Source organism: Phodopus roborovskii, unplaced genomic scaffold (assembly GCF_943737965.1).
Source record: "Phodopus roborovskii unplaced genomic scaffold, PHOROB, whole genome shotgun sequence".
Taxonomy (NCBI): Eukaryota; Metazoa; Chordata; class Mammalia; order Rodentia; family Cricetidae; genus Phodopus; species Phodopus roborovskii.
Genome location: NW_026126418.1, coordinates 17018109 through 17038494, shown reverse-complemented (window position 1 = coordinate 17038494; position 20386 = coordinate 17018109). Strand labels below are relative to the sequence as shown.

Below are 20386 nucleotides of genomic sequence, written 5' to 3'. Positions count from 1 at the left end.
TCCATAAAATTGTATCATTGACTGTCCACACTGAATTCTAAAAGCTGGCACATGTATTTCCCATTCCAAGCTTGTAAGAACCGGCCATGTTTTTCTACGGTGAGTGCTGCTCTTGGCTGATCTGGAAGCAGATGCTCAGAATCCTTTGATGAGTCAGCCTTCTAGGGCTTCCTGCTTGTCAGCACGAAAGCTGTTCCAGACTGACTTCCAAGAAATCCCATTTTCTCTCTGGCTTCTCAGACTAGCTTTCTGGTCTAACTAAATGTCAGTAGCTCAATAATTTGTTAGGAAATAAAAAAATTAAAATGAAACTTTTATCCATTTGGATGGTGTGTTCATCTATGAAAAAGGAAGTCAATGATACCCTACCTTCCTTAATGAGAAAATCATGTTATAGCTACACACTGTTTTGTTTTGTTTTTTAATGACAGGCAACAGCATGTTCTGGTCCAGGTCTCTTTATACCAGCTAATCAGTTTAACTTGAGAATGAGACAGATTTAGCTTTGTGCCTGTGTCACATAGTGAGGCTGGCTAAGAACTTGGAGGCAATAATTCCAGTCATTTAGATGGTGAGGGATCTTCTGGGCCTCACCCAGATCCTCTGTCCAGCTGGTGACCAGTGCACAGTACCAGCTGGAGTGAGGAACTCATGCTTCTCTATATTCCCCATCAGGGAACCCCAGCACACGTTATATGCTGTCCTAGAAGCATCAAAAAGCAACAGAAACAGTAAGAGATCACCTCTATGTAGTCACCTCAGACGTATTTACTCATCCTGCCCAAGACACAATTCGTCTGAGCACATACTGTCACCTACATGAAATACTTTGAGTTTTCAGGACAAAAGATAACTAATCAAATGCTTTCATTTTGTTGCCAGAACTAACTCATAATGTCAAATCTAAATGTCAAATCTAAATACTGCTGTTAGAACCTTCCTAAGACCCAAAATGACAATAATGAACATGGAGATCCTGTTTATTCAAAATCCTTCTAACTGCTGTCTCAATATTGTGTAGATTCCTAAAACAATTTATATTTACAAGCTTCTTTTCGGTTTTGTTTTTAATTGCATTGAGAGAGAGTGTGTGTATGTGTGTGTGTGTGTGTGTGTTGTGTGTGTGTGTGTGTGTGTGTGTGTAATCATCTGCATACCACAGGATATGTATCATATCTGTCTATTTTAATTCTGGCTATAGACATAAGCACATTTCTTTTTTATGATAATATTTTTTATTTAAATTTGAAACAAGCTTGTTTTACATGTCCATCCCAGTTCCCTCACCCTCCCCTCCTCTCCTGTCCCTCTCCCAACCCGCATCCCATCCCCTTTCTGCTCTCCAGAGAGGGGGAGGCCTTCCATGGGGAGTCTTCAAAGTCTGTCATATCATTATATCATTTGGAGCAGGGCCCAGGCCCTCCCTGATGTGTCTAGGCTGAGAGAGTATCCCTCTGTGTGGAATGGGCTCCAAAGTCCATTCATATACTAGGAATAAATACTGATCCACTAGCAGAGGCCCCATAGACATATAGTCCTCCTAACACCCAAGTTCAGGGTGGTCTGGATCTGTCCTATGCTGGTTTCCCAGCTATTAGACTAGGGACCATGAGCTCCCCCTTGTTCAGGTCAGCAGTTTCTGTGGTTTTCTCCAGCCTGGTCTTGACCCCTATATCACTCCTCCCACTCTGAAACTGGATTCCAGGAATTTGGCTCAATGTTTAGCTGTAGGTGTCTGCTTCTGCTTCCATCAGCTACTGGATGAAGGCTCTTGAATGGCATATAAGGTAGTCATCAATCTCATTATAGGGGAAGGGCATTTAAGGTAACCTCTCCACTATTGCTTAGATTGTTAGTTGGGGTCATCCTTGTAGCTCTCTGGACATTTCCCTAGTGCCAGATTTTTCTTAAAACCTAAAATGGCTCCCTCTATTATGCTATCTCTTTTCCTGCTCTTGTCTATTCGTCCCCTGACTCAATCTTCCTGCTCCATCATGTCCGCCTCCCCTCCTCTTCTCCCTTTCTCTTTCTCCTTACTCCCTCTCCCCTCCCCCTATGCTCCCAATTTGCTCAGAAGATCTTGTCTCTTTCCCCTTCTCTTAGGGTCCTCCTTGTTTCTAGCTTTTCTGGAAGTGTGCATTGTAAGCTGGTGATACTTTGGCATAAGCACATTTCTTTAAATCTCTTTAAACTACTAATCTGTAATTGGTACATTTTTCTGTCTTTATCTTGCTTCAATGGAAATTTTGTTCAAATATATGAAAATCTCAAAAGAGGTGTGAATATTACTATGTTTTTTTTAAAGAAAAACTACATATGTAATGTGGAGAGAAGGTAGAAGGGACACAGAGTGAGTGAACGCAAGCATTCAAAGCTTTTGGATTTATTTAAATCAAAGGATTAACAGTGGTAACCCCTGGCTGATGGAGTGTATTAGCTTTCACTATTTATCTCTTCTTGTATGCAATACTTAGTTGTCAGCTTAACAAAACCTAGAATTGCTGGGGAGATGAACTCAGGACATGTCCCTGGGAGAATATGTTAACTGAGGCAGGACCAGTCACCCAATGGGGTGGGTGGCACCATTCCCTAGGCAAGGCATCGTGTGTGTGTGTGTGTGTGTGTGTGTGTGTGTGTGTGTGTGTGTGTGTGTGTGATGAAGGAATACATGCATTAATTCACGGCTTCTGCTTTTGACTGTGGGTATGAGTCCAGCTCCCTCAAACTCCTTCCTCTGATCTCCCCAACGTGGGGGACTGTGCCTGAGAATTGTGAACAAAAAAGAAAACTTTCTCCCTTGGGTTGCTTTTGTCTGCCTATTTTGTCATGGCAACCGGAAAAGAAACTCACTGTGTAACTGATGATTCCAAACACAGCTATTTGAAGCTGCAACAAGCTCTCAACATATCAGGAGAACCTGAGTATGGCTTGACTCGGTGTTTCTCTGCGATGATCTTAGATGAGACCATGGTCAAGCTGGAGTCCCCTGCCTCTGGCATCCAAAAACAACAAGGAGTTGGAAAACCACTCCTCCAAGGCTGTACTGTACAGCTGAGGCAGGACACTTAAGATTCCCAGCCCATGGGCCTCCCCTATGGTTGCTCGGGACAAATACAAGACAAGGGGTAGGGAGGGGGCAGGGGAGGTGGGCAGATGGCCTGCAGCTTTAGGACTTGATCCCAGACTTGAGGCACCACCACCATTCTGTAAGTTACAAATGACCAAGTCAAGGTGTTGGAGGGGACTCTTAAGGCATGAATGAATACTAAGTAGCAAAGTCACTGGGGACAATCTTACAGGACTTTTTGTGTTTGTTTTTGATCTCCCTTTTGATTTTTTTTTTTTTCGTTAACATATTATGTGATAAGCGGGAGGGGCAGGGTTGTAAAAGCTACCAACTGCTGACAAAAGCACTCCCTTGGCTTGTTGACTTGGGGGATCCTTGGGTGTAAACATGGTCTGGTTCCCTTTCAGATTCTGTTATTACACGGGACAACTGCTTCTTCAGCTCAGTGCTCTGGCTCCGTCTAGTGGCAACATATAAAACTGTGGCCTTTGGAGGGACAATTTACCTGTCATGTCAAGAGTTTCTCCAGTTGTCAGCTACCTATCATAAAAGCCTAGCACCCGGTCCCACCACTGGAAGCCTGGCCTGCCTACAAAAGAGATGGCCAATTCAGACAGCATCCTCCATTACTACACCCTCTAGATCCCAGGTAGTTTCCATTGCACTAGGTTTCCACACCATCCCCACAAATGCTCCCCAATTCTAGCTGTCTTTCCCTGCACTCTCTCCCTCTATTTCCCCCCCCCACCCGTCTGGTTTCTCCTATCTCCACCCCCACACACACACACACCAGTCCTCCCTTGGAATCTATTGTATTTCCCCTTCCCAGGGAGAGACATGAGTCCTCCCTCTTTACTTAATCTCCCTGGTCTGTGGATTGTAGCTTTATTATCACTTATTTAACAGCTAATATCCACTTATAAGTACATACATACCATTTCTTTATTTCTGTGTCTGGGCTACCTCACTCAGGATGATTCTTTTTCTAGTTTCATGTATTTGTGTAAATGTATCACATTTTCTTTATCCATTCTTCTGTTGAGGGACATCTAGGTTATTTCCAATTTCTGGCTATTATGAATAAGGCTGCTATGAACACAGTTGAGCAAATGTCCTCGTGATGGTGAGAGAGCAAGCATCCTTTGTGTAAATGCCCAAGAGCAGAAGAGCTGGGAGCAGGTGCAAAATTCCACAGCCAGACATTATTCAGATTGTCTAAATTGGAGTCTCCATCAGGACCCTCCCCTTGGAGACCTGTGAACCTCAGAGAAGGGGAGGTGAGACTGTGGGATTCAGAGGAGATGGAGAACACCAAGAGAACACAGTCCACTGAATCACAGGAACCAAAACAGCAAGCACAGGGCCTGCTTGGTTCTGCACCAGGTTCTCTGCACATGTTATGGCTGTTAGCTTGGTGCTTTTGTAAGACTTCTAACAGTGGGGCCAGGTGCACCTGACTCCTTTGCCTGCTCTCTAGACTCTTTTCCTCCTATTGGATTGCCTTGTCCAGCCTAGATATGAGGGCTTTTGCCTTGCCTTCATTGTTTCTTGTTTTGTCCTGTTCGGCTATCATCTCTTGGAGGCCCGCTCTTTTCTGAAGAGAAAACAGAAGAGGGGTGCATTTGGAGGAGATGGGGGAGCTAGGAGGAGTGGACGGAGGAGTGGTTGGGATGTATTATATGAGAGAAGAACTATTTTCAATTGAAGGAGAAGGGGGGAGGGTCTCAAGCAGTTCATACTTGCTATGTAACTCCACCCTCCTGACAAGAGTCACCTCCCAAAAGTCCCCACTCCTAATGCTTCCAATGTGGGGGGTCAGGGGGGAGAAGGGCACACATGTACATATCATAGCACCTGCCAAGTAACCATCATTTATTTCCTAGACCATGGCTAAGCAAGACCAGGATGGTCTCCCTTGTGGCTCGCTGAATATACAGTGAACAACACAAACATAGCACTGTCCAGTATGAAATTCTGATGGCTCCCACTGCCCATAGACCCAACTCCCCATCTCCTTGCCATGGCTGACTAAGCCTTGCTTCCTCACCAGATAATTTCCAGAAAGCTTAGTTTCCCAACTACACTTCAAACTGCCAAATTGTTTCCTGCCTCAGAGTCTCAACACACACTATTCCTTCTTCCTTCTCTTCTACCCTTTCTGCCCCCTCAACACAAGGGTGACTTATTCTCGCCACAGTGTATCTGTACATTCATGCTTGATTCCTTTTAACTCCCTGTCTCTCTCTAGGTCCTCACACTCCACTCAAACCAGATATCTGGTTTGCCCACAAGTGTACAACTCACTGCCATCATAAAACTGAGACCTAAAAGCTCATGTGCTGAACACTAGGTCCCCAGCTGATGGCTCTTGTTTGCTAAGGCTGTGACCTTTGGGAAAGAGTGGGTCCCTATAATCTGGCCCTGCTCCCTGCTCATGCTTTGATCCCAGACTGCAGATGTAGAATGACCGACAGCCTCTCCCACTGTGGAAATGACTGTCAGCAAAATATAAAGCCTTCCTGTCTGAAGTCGCTTCTGATCAGATATTTTGTCATGGCACTGATAAACACCAAAATCACCCTCAAGTAAGTAAGTACCGGGATCAGAGACCTGAGTGTAGATCCAGTGGCCTGATGACAGCAGGGATCAAAGCATCTGGGGCAGGGTTCCCAATCAGAAACTTGAGTCTAAACTTGATTTAGCAAGATGTCAACCCATGCCCTTCTGTGCAGACCCTCGTCTTCAATAAGCCAACATGCCTGTGCCCTTAAGTCTTGTGACAAACTTCAGATCTCTGCCCCCTAATGCTGACCACAAGGAAAAACTTCTGTGGTCTCAACTCCTTCAGTTTAGGTGCAAGGTAAACTTTGGTGACGGGAAATCCCTGAATGCTCAGGATTTGGACTGGTATGACTCGTCTATCACCATACACCCTGTCCATCAAAAGCAAAATACTTTGTAGCCTCGGCCATAGTCTGAGCCTGTTAGGGACAACTACATTATCAGCTGTCCCAGGTTTGTGCTTTTTGCCTATTCCGAAAAATTATGAAAAAAAAAAAAAAAAAAAAAAAAAAAAAAAAAGACACTTGGGTCAGTCAATTTGGACATACTAAAAGAAATTACAAATGTGCTGAGAATGATGACACATGATCATTCCCAGGAAGCCCTGTCTCAACAACAAAAAATATTTTCTATAAAGGGACACAAAAGATGCAATCACAGTGGTTCTCAACCTGTGGGTCGTGACCCCTCAGGGGTTGAATGTTCCTTTCACAGTGGTTGCCTAAGATCATTGGAAAACACTAATATTTACATTATAATTCACAATAGTAGCAAAATTAGTTATAAGGCAGCAACAAAAGTAATTTATGTTTGGGGGGTCATCATAACATGAGGAACTGTATTCACAGGTCACAGCATTAGGAAGGCTGAGAGCCAGCTGCACTATCAAATCGTCACCATATCACAATAATTATGAGATCCCCTAGATGTCTCAACAAAAGCCCCTCTAAAGATTCTGAGGACCTCCTAAGGTGAACGTACTTCTACCAAACTGAAAACATCATTATCCCTGTACACCCACGCAGCCACATCTTCTCAATCTCATACCTTGAAGTATAAACCTCATACCTCAAAATGTGGCACTATTTAAAGACGGGATCTAAGGAGGTAATTAAGGTAAGACAAGATGGCGTGGATAAGGCCCTAACCAGTATCACTAGATTCCTCAGGCCTGCAAAAAGGAAAGACCACATGTGGACAGGGAAAAGGCTAGGCTAGGGGAAAGGCTATGGTGGACAGGGAAGCCAGACTAGAAAGAACCTCCCACCCCTTGGTCTATAATCTCTAGCTTCCAGAACTACAAGATGATTCCTTTGGCTTAAACTACACCGTATGTGGTATGTCAAACAGTGACCCTAGAAAACAACATGAAAAATTCCAGTGGAGACATGATTTTGTTAGGGATACCCTGGTTGAATATAACAAATCAGCAAACTGCTTGATACACAGTAGATACATTGACTAAGGGGGTGGGGATAAAGGAAAGGAAGAATCAAGGACATAATGTGTTGACATATTTTATATTTGGTATTTGTAAGTCTTTAAAAAAAAGTTTTTCAGGCCATTTTTTTTTCCTTTAAAAAAAGCAACCAACAGCAATACTCTGTACAAGTATAACAGACATCAGAAATGTGCATCATTCCAAAATAGTTACAAGAAAGTACAGTTTAGAGTCCACATCAACATTTCTATTCTGTGCCCCGGGGAGAAAAGGCTACAGTTGTTAAACACACAGTTGCTACACGGGAGTCTGAAAACACAGAATTCCAACTTTGTTTTGAGGTGAATCAACTCCAGTCACCAGGCTTGTTTATTAGTTCAACAAGCGCAATCAGGCATTGCAAAAGAAAACGGGGCTTCTCCATACCAGAAAAACAAGTGTGAATCAGCTGCATAGTTGACTCTTCCCCACCTCCTCCCCACCCCACCCCACCCCCAGAGCCTCCAACCTCACAAAGCACAAATCCAAAGGGTCCACTGTGCCCAAGTCTGGCTGGAGATCACAAAGTGGCCACAGAGAACAGACACCAAATGTCCTTCTGGTGCCCATTGTCACTAATTTCGGCTCCAAAGGGAAAGTCTTTGTTCTTAGGAGAAGACAGCAATGGCCCAAGTCCTCCATGGCATCTGTCCACCAGTCTGTAGCCTTTTCATTGATGGGCAGGTTCCACCCTGGCTGCTTTTCTCTACGCAACCATCACATCTGAACAGGGAGCTCCATCGTTCCAATTTCACCAGACTCTTCAAATTTTGGTTCACAGTTCCATCGGGGGTTTGAGGCATACAGTGAGAAGTGCCTTCCCCTCCAGCCCTGGCCTCTGTCATGTACCCTCCTACCAACATGTCAATCTCCCCTTCCAATGACTGTGCTACACAAGCCCCAGCACACAGTCCTCCTCCGGATGTGGAATGGCATGGTGGCCTTCCTGTGACCTGTCCATTTGGAACTCCCAATCTCTCTGCTGCTATTCTTCCTCCTGAGCCTGGGATTAATAAGTGAGAGTGGCTTGCTGAGGCTGGCCCCTAAGGACTTTCCAGACCCATGCAGGCAGAAGCAGAGGTTTCTGTGTTTTGCATTTTTATGCAGTATGTTTATGATTATGCTGCTTTCACTTTTTAAGAAATTCCATCCAATCTTTTACAGGACTTTGTTAAGGGCAAGTCCTTTCCCCGTCCTTTCCTATGGCAGCAGAGGCTGGGCTTTGGGCTGCACTGGATTTGACCCCTCACTCCCCACTACAATGGTTCCTAGCACACTGAGGAGCTGGGTAGGTGGAACACAGAGTCACTGCCAGGCAGGCCCATCTGTACAGCACCCCAGAGTCAGCACACGCTAGAGGCAGACTAAATGGGATCTGTGAATAATGAGCTCATATTCAGCCTCACTCCACACCTGGGGACAGCATGGCTTCCCTGATTCACACTGCAATGTCAAAGTCCCCGATGAAGGTGAGTCAAGGGGCCTAATCCACCCTGGCCAGCCCTTTCCTTAAAGGGCCTGACACTAAATGAACATCAAAATGCAAAGGACTTAGCAAAAAGTGCAGTTTCCATTTGAGAAGAAAAAATCTCCTCCAAAGCATGACAGCGTCCTGACCTCTCCTTTCAATCCTCAGTACCTCGAAGGAAAGGAGGACAGAAGACGTACAGCACTACAGCTCTGACCACATCAAGGGCTTTTAAGTACATCATGGTTTACCCTCTATAACCCTAAAATATTCATGATTATGTCCAGACAGTCATCAAAGTGCTGGTGAAGTGAAGAGCAAGGACAGAATCCTGAAGGCTACCCAGGGCCCATAGTGGCCAGGACCCTCGGAGAAGACCCCACTCTCATCTTCAACAGGGTACCGTTGTCCCAAACATACAGCAGGATGTGTCACTGTGGAAAACAGCCACAGGACTCCAGGGACTTGGCGATTCCTTCATAAGACCTTACATACTTCATTGCCTACTAGAGAATAAACTCAAAACTTCTTCAAATATAACCTGAGCCACAAGATAAAATAAAAGACACAAATCTTGTCATGTTAATGCCTTGAGAAGTTTACAGATTATGTACCAATAAAATAAATCCACATAAATTCTGAAATTCTTGGTGAATACACACCTGAAGCCAAAAAAAATCTACATTTTCTTTAAAAATCAAAGTAATTACAGCAGCAGTGTAGTGAAAAGAGGTTTTAAAAATAATAATTACATCTTTGATACAAATCAAACTTTGTACACCTCAATTCATAGGAATGACTGGTGTAAGAGTTTAGTATTTATATATACAGTAGATATTGACATGTGTCACTGCAGATAGACTAAAGCCAGTGGACTTCGGGGGGAAAAGGGGTTAATCTGAGTTCACACTGAAATGTTCACAGATCACCACGCTATAAAACACAAACACACACACACACACACACAGACACACATATACAGACACACATAAAATGCCAACCTGAGTAAAACATTACTAAAAACCCAGAGCATCGTGAACCACTAAGTCACATATTGCACCTTTAAATAATCCTTCTTACCAAAGACAGAAATGAGAGAAAGTAGAAGATGGGGATGGGAAAGGGTGTACACCACGGAATGACAATTCCTCCGCTTCTCCCATCCCCCACCCCACCACACAGAGAGTCTCATGGTGATACTTTAAATGTCTATTCTCACCCAACCAATGGGATGAAAATGTCACCAACAGAAGCCTTTGGAGAAAACTGGGAAGAAAAGAAAAGAAAAAAATGGAGCACAAATGTATGTCAAGGGTGGGTCAAAGAGAAAGCCTCCTCTAATCAAATGAGAGCAGGAATGTTACCGAGAAGGCAAACCTCTGATACTAAGCTACTATTTAAATATTCTGTATATTCCAATTATGAGATTCAATATAAAAATAGAGATATCTACTGAGTTTTGCCTGTGGAAGCATAATTCAAAAAAGGCACATGTTCAAATAGAAACCCATGCAGAAAAGGCACCATGTGCCCCTCCCTGCATAATAAACACCCACAGACGTGTATTTCCATCAGCTAGATTCCAAGATACAGTAGGTAAAAATAGACCTCTGATACTTAAAATATATTCAACCCAACATAATCCTGGCTTTAGCATGTGAATCATATAAAAGTCCTAAAAAAATTAGAGATAAAGAAGAGAGAGAGAGAGGGGGGGGGAGAGAGAGAGAGAGAGGGAGAGAGAGGGGGAGAGAGAGAGAGAGGGAGAGAGAGGGGGAGAGAGAGAGAGAGAGAGAGAGAGAGAGAGAGAGAGAGAGAGAGAGAGAGAGAGAGAGAGAGAAAACACGAACCTGTTTGGAAAAGAAAAATAAAATCATAGCTCACTTTTCCTGGTTTTTCACAATTCTCAAGGGGGAAAGAAGTGAACCCATCCCATTGGTAATCGGGAATTCAGCTGATTTATACACCACCTGTCCACAGCCCCTGACAGCCCCAACTCCCTATCTGTCGTGTTTTACACACACAGCCTCATGCCCTCCAAGGTAGTTCTAACAGAACAGAACAAAGAACTGAGAAATGAGACATATAAAAACATGTCCACATCAGGGCATTTTCCTTCACTGTGGGTGTGGCGGTCTGGTTAACTTCAGAAAGGGTTTGCTTTGGAACTAGGCGATGTAACCATTAGTCTTTCCAAACATGCTCACTGGCTCGAGGTTTTCATAGATTGTCATTGCGGTTGTGTTCTGATAGATGAGATCCACTTTTGAGTCTTTCTGGGCTCTGATAATATCTAAAACACACTGGTTGAGGAAAACATACTGGTCCTGGGAGAAAAGGCAAGGAGAGAGAACCAATAAGCAGCAGTGCCAGGGATGTGCACTCAGGATGACTTTTAAACAAACAACCACAACATCACCCCCAACACACCATCTGCCCAGCAGCAAAGAGTTCAAATTAACACATCTCGGGATCTGAAAACATCATGGTAAAACGTCAAGACCACAACTTTCTAAATCAGTGATGCTTAACCAGAGGGGCATCCTCACCTTTCCTGACCACTGGGGTCAGTGAGACAAAGATGCGGAGAAAATAAAACATAAGTACATTCAGACAATAACAGTACAGCGAGATTCCCATGGTTAAGGAATCTGTATGGACTAAGAGTAAAGTTAATTTTCCAAAGAGAAGAAGGGTTAAAGGAGGACAGGGGACCTAAGTGGGGACCATTCTTTAGGGAAGTGTGAATAAATCGTCAGCTGAATAAAATTTAGAATCACCTAGAAGGCACACCTCTGAGCATGTATGAGGGCATCTCCAAAGAGGGTTACCTGAAGAGGGAAGACACATCCTGAATGTGGGTGTCTCCATCCTAGGGGCTGAGATCTAGAGCTAGTGAGATGGAGAAAGTGAGCTGAGTTACCAACATCCACCTCCCTCCTTTCTAACTGCAGGCAGAATGTGACCAGCCACATCATGCTGCCACTGCCATAGCTTAGGGACACTCTCATTGGCACACCTTCCCTTCCATGATGGACTGTACCCCAAACCATGAGGCAAAACCAACTTCAGCACAGCAAGTTTTTGAAAAAGTAACTAATACAAGCCTATGGGAATCTACAGGTAGTTGTTTAAACAGAGGAAGTATATGCCAACACAGAAAAATAACCAGGTGTGAGAATAAACCTTATAAGGAAGCATTGTATATAAAAGATGATCTTTCCCAAAGATTCCACATATGTATCTGTGCACGTATTCATAGCATATACAGAGTCCTACACCGATGCCTGCTGTGCCAGTTACTTCTATTGCTGCCATGACCAATTACCTGACAAGAAGCAATTTAAGGGAAGAAAGGTTTCTTCCAGCTCACAGCCCATCATGGCTGGGAGAGGATAGTGGCAGAAGCATTAGTTAACTGGTCACACTGCATCCACAGTCAGGAAGCAGAGGGCAGACAGGAAATGGAACCCAGATATAAGACCTTAAGGCCCTCCTCTAGTAACCCACTTCCTCCAGCAAGGTGCTGCTCCCTGAGGTCCCACAACCTTTCAAAGTGGCACCACAAGCTGCAGTCCAGATGTTCAAACACATAAGCCTGGGGGGTTATGGGGATTCAAACCACAACTCAAGCTAAAGGTGAATATGGCCTTCCTCTAGGAAGTAGGGTTAGGGAAATAAAATGTAGTCTGTATAGTCCTATAATGTTAATTTTAATAAATTATTTCTGAAAAAAGGAAAAAGAGGGCTGGAGAGACGGTTCAGTGGTTAAAGCACTCACTGCTCTTCTGAAGGTCCTGAGTTCAATTCCCAGCACCCTACATGGCAGCTCACGGTGGTTTGAAATAGGAAAAAGAGATCAGGGGATGGATAGGTGGATCAGTGGTTAAAGCAATGGCAGATCCACAAAACCCATGGAAATCCTGGGTGGGTGTGATCTCGGAAGAAGGGAGTGACCCCAGAGCAAGTCAGCTAACTAGACCAGCCATATTTTCAAGCTCTGGTTTGATTGTGAGACCCTGCATTACTAAATAAAGTAATCTAGGACAATCACACACACGCATGCACACACGCACACACTCACAGATGCATGCATGCGCGCACACACAGGAAAAGTGAAATAAGAGAAGAATCTGAAGACAGATAATAAGATTTCTGTTCTTCTCATTCTTTAAAACTATAGCAGAAAAATGAAAATCTACCACAGAAGCAAAATTGCATTCTTTCTCTCACAATCATGCAACTCACCCGAAAGCACACGATGTACCCAGACCTCTAGAACACTCCCTGCTAGACTCTAACAGAGCACATATTCATAAGTTTCTAAATTGGTACAGGGTAACAGCCTGAAACAAAATGAATATTCTGCTCTCATCCTGGTCCGGGAATATCCACCTCTGAGGAGGCCCCTTCCCACCACGCTGTGATGAGAACAGGCTTCAGATACGAGCTTACCAAAGACACCAGGAAGAACAAACCCACATCACAGTCCATACTGAGCATGCGTTTTCTCACAACTCAGTCATCCTTCCAAAGCTCTGGTAGCCTATTGTTTAACATTCAAGGATGGGTGAGAATAAGCTGCTGCCTTTGAGCTTCAGCTGCAATGAGCTATTTCCCATCATTAAAGTTTGGTAAAATCGGCTGTTCTGTTAGCTTAAAGAGGGTCAGATCTTCTTAGAAACAAGGAGCCAAAATTACCAGTCTTATACATTTAAAATCTGGAAACCAAGCCAAAAGACTTAAAAAGATTAATTTGAGGGCTGGAGAGATGGCTCAGTAGTTAAGGACACTGCAGAGATCTTGCAGAAGACATGGGTTTGATTCCCATCACCCACATGGTGGCTCACAACTACCTGTAACTCCATTTCCAGAGAATCCAATGCTCTCTTCTGGCCTCTCAAACATGTGATACACAGACACACACAGGCAAAATCACCCATACACACAAAATAAAAATAAACAGTCTCTTATTTTAAAAGAGATTGTTTGATAAGTCAGAAGCAGTAAGGACACTCTATCTGCATGGTATCTGACACTTTATCTGCACCCATGGTTCCACTGGTGCTATTGTGTCAGATGATTTAATTAGGATCTGCAAAGAAATTTACAACCAAGAGCCAGAAATACCTAGAAGAGGTTAATACTTTTAACCAAGCGTGTGACTCCACATGACGTTTTAGAGGCAGATGGGGAGCACAGAATGCCAAACACAAATGGGGCCTCACCTCTGTCTGTACCATCAGAGGCCTGTGCATCCGAAGATCATAGACAATGCCATACACATCCACGGTGTTCTCATTCTCTATCTGATAGATCAGGCGATCGATAGCAATGAAAGTGCCCGTCCTTCCGACCCCAGCACTAGAAAACAGAGACATGAGTTCATCACCTGAATCAGCTGCTTTCTTCATGGGTCTCTCAGTTCCCCCATGGTACTCACATCTCCATTATCACTGTTTGGAGCTAACACAAACACTGCTGCATCTTCAAGTGAGTCAGAGAACTCCCTTGACTTAAATGGCACAAACAAAACATCTTGCTAAACCATCTCATACTCCATGCCGCTCAAATGGTCCTATAGCCTAGGACAAAAAATTCTACCTATTTATGAAGCCCCTGCTCTAAATTAATTCTTTGGTCTTTAATTGCTAAATTCTTACTGTTTTACTGTAGGAGTGTGCTCAGCCTTTCTATAAATGACATGCCACTGCAGTATAAAAGCAATGTAAATGATATATAAGCCAGGTTGTATATATAAAAACAAGCAGCTAACCCTGTCTGGTCCACAGATTATACAGCTTGTCAACTCCTTTCTTCATTGCTCGGAGACTAAGTCCCTTGTTTCCTCTTGCAGACTATACTTGAGTTTCCAACTACCTATTGTATTTTCTCTTGGGTGTTGCTTTGCGAGGCAGTGCTCATAAATATCATTATATTTTAAGTTGTCACACATACATGAGCTACCAACTGTGTATACCTGCAGTGCACCAAGATTGGTGATTCAGGGGGAATCTGCTTCATGTAGTCTCGGACCAGGTAACGGAAGTTGATGAGCAGGTCAGTGGTGTCGGGAACACCGTGGTCAGGCCAGGAAGTGAAATGGAACTGTCGCAGAGGATGACTCTCACTTGTCTGCATCTAGAAGCCAACAAAATGGGTTAGAGACCTAGAGAGTAAGGATGCCCACCAGTCTCACATGGATCTAACACTCAGCTCAATTTCGAGTTTATATCATTTCTATTCTCAGCCAACAGCCAGTAAGAGCCCCACACCCACACACTTGCTCCTCCTGGGAACTTCATGAACCCCATCCTACAGCCCATTCACAAATGGTACTTCCCTTAAATCCTAAAATTATTTACCTAAGTATGGTCAGGAGGTTAGCACCTGCTGGGCAAAAAACACCTGGTAAGTCCTAAGCTTTCCAGATAATCTACGGAACACACAACCACCAAATACCAAGCCAATAGTTGGAACTATAGAGGTCTAAGAAAGAAACAAACATGCTCTCACACTCACACACACACACACACACATACACACACACACACACATGCATGCACGCACACGCACATGAACCCACACTTACAGTCTGCTACTTCAACATCTGGCAGGCAGGAGACAGTGAACACTATTATAACAAATCTAGTCAATCACACCAGTTTATATTCGACCTTAGACCAAGCATGTGCCTGGAATTACCAAAGCTTTGCTTCTGGGGCCAGTCTTGTCTGGGGCCAGTCCTTGATTCAGTTATACTCACTTGTCTGTACCTGACCTTACATATGTCCCCTACAGCTGAGCACTGGGCATCTCCATCACTGAAGTTAATTTTTAATGTTTATTCATTATAAAATCAATAAATCTACATTATTCAAAGTTTGAGAAATAGGAGAAGACACTCACCACAGATAACCAATATCATAAATGTTTACCTAGAGGAGCAGGGGAAGGAGACACAAAGAAACAGTGGAAAGTAGAACTTCTGGGGAGTAGTTCTGCAGAGGGACAGGGGGCAAGGGGCTCAGACTAGGGGCGGTAATCAAAAGAAAATGAAGTTCTATCTATAATGTTCCCATTCTATAAAAGGAAATGTATGCATGCGTTTCACATAATTACAAAACACTCTTTTAGAAATGCCACGTGGAAGCCTATATTGGATCCTAAAGTAAAAAAAGCCTTTAGAGGGGAATATGTAATCTCTAGAATCTGTAGAGCTTCCTTAATATATACACAATGAGAACAATAGCATTTTCTTTAATTATTTGGTCAACTCTATGCACAACTTCCCAGTGAACCCCACACAGAAGCAACACTACAAGTCAACTTAGCTTTCTCACTGGGTGTGACCTTACTTAGTGAGGTGGTCACATCACTGTGTGATCAATATCTCCAAAGGAGGACCTGAAATATTTCCTGAGGCTAGAATCTTTGAGACCCGGTAACTAATAAGAATTAGTATTTCATACATTGTGCCTTACCTATATCTTCAGGAATCTTTAAGATTCATCCTTACAATCTATGACCCAACCTATCAGCTCTGTTATATAACGCCACTGAATCTACTTCTAGGCTTTTCTTTTATGCACTGTGTATGTATGTATGTATGTATGTATGTATGTATGTATGTATGTATGTGTAATACTGATACACATACACACACACATACATGCATACACATACATACATACATACATACACACACACACACACACACACACACACACACACACACATCCCTAAGCTAAGCATAGCATCACAAACCTGTAATTCCAGTACTGAGGCTGAGGCAGAAGTTCATGAGTTTAAGGCCAGCCTTGGCCACCTAGTAAAACACTATCTCCAAACTTTGTCTCCTAGAATGTATCACTGACACTACTTCTTAATCCCCTCATGGTAATTACAGTCACTTCTCAGGATCCATGTGAACTGATACCAGGAAAGTCTGTGAATGCTCAGATTCCCAAAGAAATACAACCATGTGTGCATGCAACCTGCACACACATGCCTGTGCACAGCCATATACACATATGACAATATACACTACACAGCCCAAGTGCATAGTAGGCTATACTATCTAGGTTTAAGTATAGTCCATGATGTTTACACAGACACATTCCTCAGAATACACCTGTCATTCAACAACATACTTTAATGTGATTATACTTTAGATCATTTCTAAATTATATTACCTAGTGTATTTTAAGTAGTTGTTATACTACTGCTATACTATTGTATTTTAAACATTGTTATACATGGCTTAGGGAATGATGATCCTAATTGTACATGTTAAGTACAAACACTATTTTTATTCTGAGTATGTTCAATCCCAGGTTGGCTGAATTTACAGCTGAACAAGGCAGCATAGGTGAATGGGCTGGCTGTATGTCATCTACATACACAGTATTTCTAAAAGCTGAATGACACAGTATGCACATAAATCAGAGTTTAGTTATCCATTCACCAAAAGCTAGCTATGCATGTGGTTTCCAAATGGTTCGACCACCACAGAGAATGCTGATGAGGTGGTTATGATCTAAATAATCTGTGACTATGTATGGAATTATCAAAGAACATGTGATAATAAAACAGTAAACACTGAACAAAAAAATAAACAGAGCTTACTCATTTCTTAAAGAAGCTGTTCCTTCTTAAAAAAAAACAAACTTCTGAAAAATAACACTGAGATTGTGATTAATTAATCACAATACTAATAACTAATAAACAATGCTTACCTATAACTAACAAGACCATTCCTGAATTTCAAGTTTTTTTTTAATGTCATAGATTCAAACTTGAGCCCACAAGATAAAAAGGGATGAACATTTTTAGACCCAAGATGAGCATGAAAACGATAAAGACATTTTCACGCTCAGCAGTAGGTATAAATGCTGGCTCTAAGCACCTTCTCTACTTTCAAACACTCTTTTAAAAATGAAAAGTTAACTCAGCTCCTAGAATGTCTGCATGATTTAACTGGAATTGTTTCAGTGACTTTGGGGAGAAAGGGAAGACAGTGCATATGCCCTGCAATGTGAACCATGGAATTACCACAAACTGTTGCTAGCAGCAAGCACCCACCCCGATGCATAGCCCTACCCAGATGACCCAAAAGACCTCTGGTCACCTGGAAATAAGAAAAGTGTCACTGTCACAGCCATGCTCTAAGACTCATTTATTCGGGAAGGACACAAAAGTTCCCTCAAGAAAGTAAAGCTAGGGGCTCCTTAGAGAGCATGTAGATGTGGGCAAAAGACACTTCTCTCACGTATCAAATATTAGTTATTTCCAACCTATAAATATCATTCCCAAATTCATATCCAATAATTTTCTCAGGTCAATGTTAACTTACATTTTTCACCACAAAATCTCTAATGGTCCATTCAGGAAGAACAACTTCTGAGGTCATTGCCACAGTTATGTCCCCGTAGTCATGGGCCTGCTTGGAAGGCCAGTACTCCTCACATTTGGTCTAGAACACAGGATTGGTTGTATGAAGACAAAGGGATCCCACCGCCACCATCATCCAAGACTCATGAGGAAATACAAGCCACAAGACTGACATGGGAACTGCTCAGTCCCTCAGCTGGTTCTGTCTGACCCAACAGAGATTTGCAGATGTACTAATAATTCCAAATACTATAAATAAATCTTTAAGACAGATGAATCTGATTTTTTTCAAGCCTAAAGATGTGTGTCCAATACTCAGATCCCATTTCCAGAAACATCACATGGAAGCTGACCTTTGACCACATACCTGCTGTGGCATGAACACTCTCCAACACACATATATAAACAAAATACACACAACATAACAAAATCAATTTTAAGGAATAATGTCTAACAAGTTCCAGTTACCACCTAGAACAGCACCACTTGTGGTGAACTCCTGGCCATCAGCAGCCACACCATTGAGCTGTCAGAGCCCCACTTCTCAACAAGGAGGGTTGAGGCACATATACTCTGTGGATAGTTCTGGTAAATAGGAAGTTGTGGGAATCATGGACTCAGGGACTAAGTCTTACTCTTCAAGAAAGGGATAGGGAGGGAGGGAGGGGGAGAGAGGGAGGGGGAGGGAAGAGGAGGGAGAGGAGGGGAGGGAGAGAGGGAGGGAAGAAAGGAGGGAAAGAAGGAAGGAAAGGAGAGAGGGAGGGAGCAAGTGAGGAAGAGAGCGAGGGAGGGAGGGAGGGAGGGAGGGAGGAAGGAAGGAAGGAAGGAAGGAAGGAAGGAAGGAAGGAAGGAAACCTATTCCAGGCATGGAAGCTCGTATCTGTAAATCAGCCATTAGGAGGCTCAAGCAGGAAGATTGCTACAAGTTCAAGTCCAGTGAAGTTCTGTCTCAAAATCAAACAAAACACAAAACACTGATAGCTAGGTACTGTTTGGCAGCAGAGTATGTGCTTAGCAAGGCCTTAGCCAAGGCCCTAGGTCCAATCCCAACATAAGCTATAGTAGTAATTAAGAATTCTCCATGAAGTAATATTAATTCTCATTCTACAAACACACAATATTTTTCTCTGCATGTGTTTTTCAACTCATCTCTATGGAAATATGAGATTTTATTCCTAGATGAGATCTTATCTGTAGCAGAAATGGTCGCAGGGTTTCAGACGGTTGCTGGGACTCGCCTGGGAATAAGTCTGAAATGTTCCGTTTAGTGTTAAAAGCTGGGTTTGAAAATCAGAGATTTAGGAGCTGGTTGCTTAGAGACGGGACAGGCAGGCTTGACAGGGGCAGAGCTGACAACCCCGCACAGGGTCTGGATACCTCACTCCAGGCCTGCAGTGTCCACTGCACTAACCCTGTCCCATCCACTCACTAACTGCAGCAGAGATACAACCACAGACACCAACCCGAGCCCACAAAGGAACATCACAGAATGCTCCTTTTCAAGATTCGTTTAAAACCTTCTCTCTAAAAGCTAAAAATACAGAACATTTTCTAAGGATGAGGGTGTTAACATTTAAGAAGGAAAGGGTACTTTTGCAAAGACAAATGGAATTTAAGACACCCTCTACCACAATAAAAATTAATTTATATTTTTTTCAAAAGATACTTACCCTTCCTTGTTCCACACATTTGGTCAACATAACAATGGCATATACATTTTTCTCCCAAACCATACGCCAAAAATCTTTCAAAGTGTTGGGTAAAGGTCCTTGTGTGGCAATGAAATCTTTTTTGGAATGGTAGCCCTAGAAACAGAAAGCTCAGTCATCATCAAAGACACAGAAAGAAACGCTCTGGTTCAGAGGACCTCCCCCCCAGCTGAGGGCAGCCACCACTTACAGGCATATAGTTGGCATTGATGTAGTCATCTGTCGAATGGGTCTGGACTGAAAGTTTGACTCGAGAAATATCATCTGTGGCATTGAAAGAAAGAAAGATCCTCATTCAAAGCCGAGTTTCAGGAAATCTTCACACAGGGAGTTTTTAGAAGTATAAACTGGCAGCCCTTGGCTGACAGGCTGCTCACGCTGTATACTCACAACCTCATCTGATCCTTGTGGATTCTGTGACGGTGGCACAGAAGCTGCATGACAGCCTGAGGAGAACTAGGATTTGGACCTAAGTGACCTGGAAACATGACCTATATTCTCACCACCTTCTCACACTAAATAAACCTTTACTCCCAGCAGCCTTGGGTGCCCGCTTCGGGCAGGACACGTGCTAAGCAACCATACTCACACCTCAAAGCCATCTATCTCCAAGCTTTCAAGATAAAGAAACCAGGAGTTTCAGAGAAGAAGTGACACACTCCCAAGTCTTTCTATCTGGGGAGACAACAAGCAGAATCTGAACTCAG

At 43.1% G+C, this 20386-nt stretch overlaps 1 protein-coding gene across 1 annotated transcript in view; it reads right to left on the bottom strand.

Annotated features, from left to right (window-relative positions):
- Positions 1 to 9131: 9131 nt before the first annotated feature.
- The window catches only part of LOC127222293 (receptor-type tyrosine-protein phosphatase eta), a 37779-nt gene continuing 26524 nt past the window's right edge, over positions 9132 to 20386 (bottom strand). Inside the window, exons 17-22 of the mRNA XM_051184304.1 lie at positions 19870 to 19943; positions 19641 to 19775; positions 17933 to 18052; positions 14558 to 14718; positions 13806 to 13941; positions 9132 to 10904 (exon numbers count right to left, since the gene is read on the bottom strand). Coding sequence (XP_051040261.1) covers positions 10746 to 10904; positions 13806 to 13941; positions 14558 to 14718; positions 17933 to 18052; positions 19641 to 19775; positions 19870 to 19943 — 785 coding nt within the window. The 3' untranslated portion in view covers positions 9132 to 10745. The remainder of the gene's footprint in view (positions 10905 to 13805; positions 13942 to 14557; positions 14719 to 17932; positions 18053 to 19640; positions 19776 to 19869; positions 19944 to 20386) is intronic.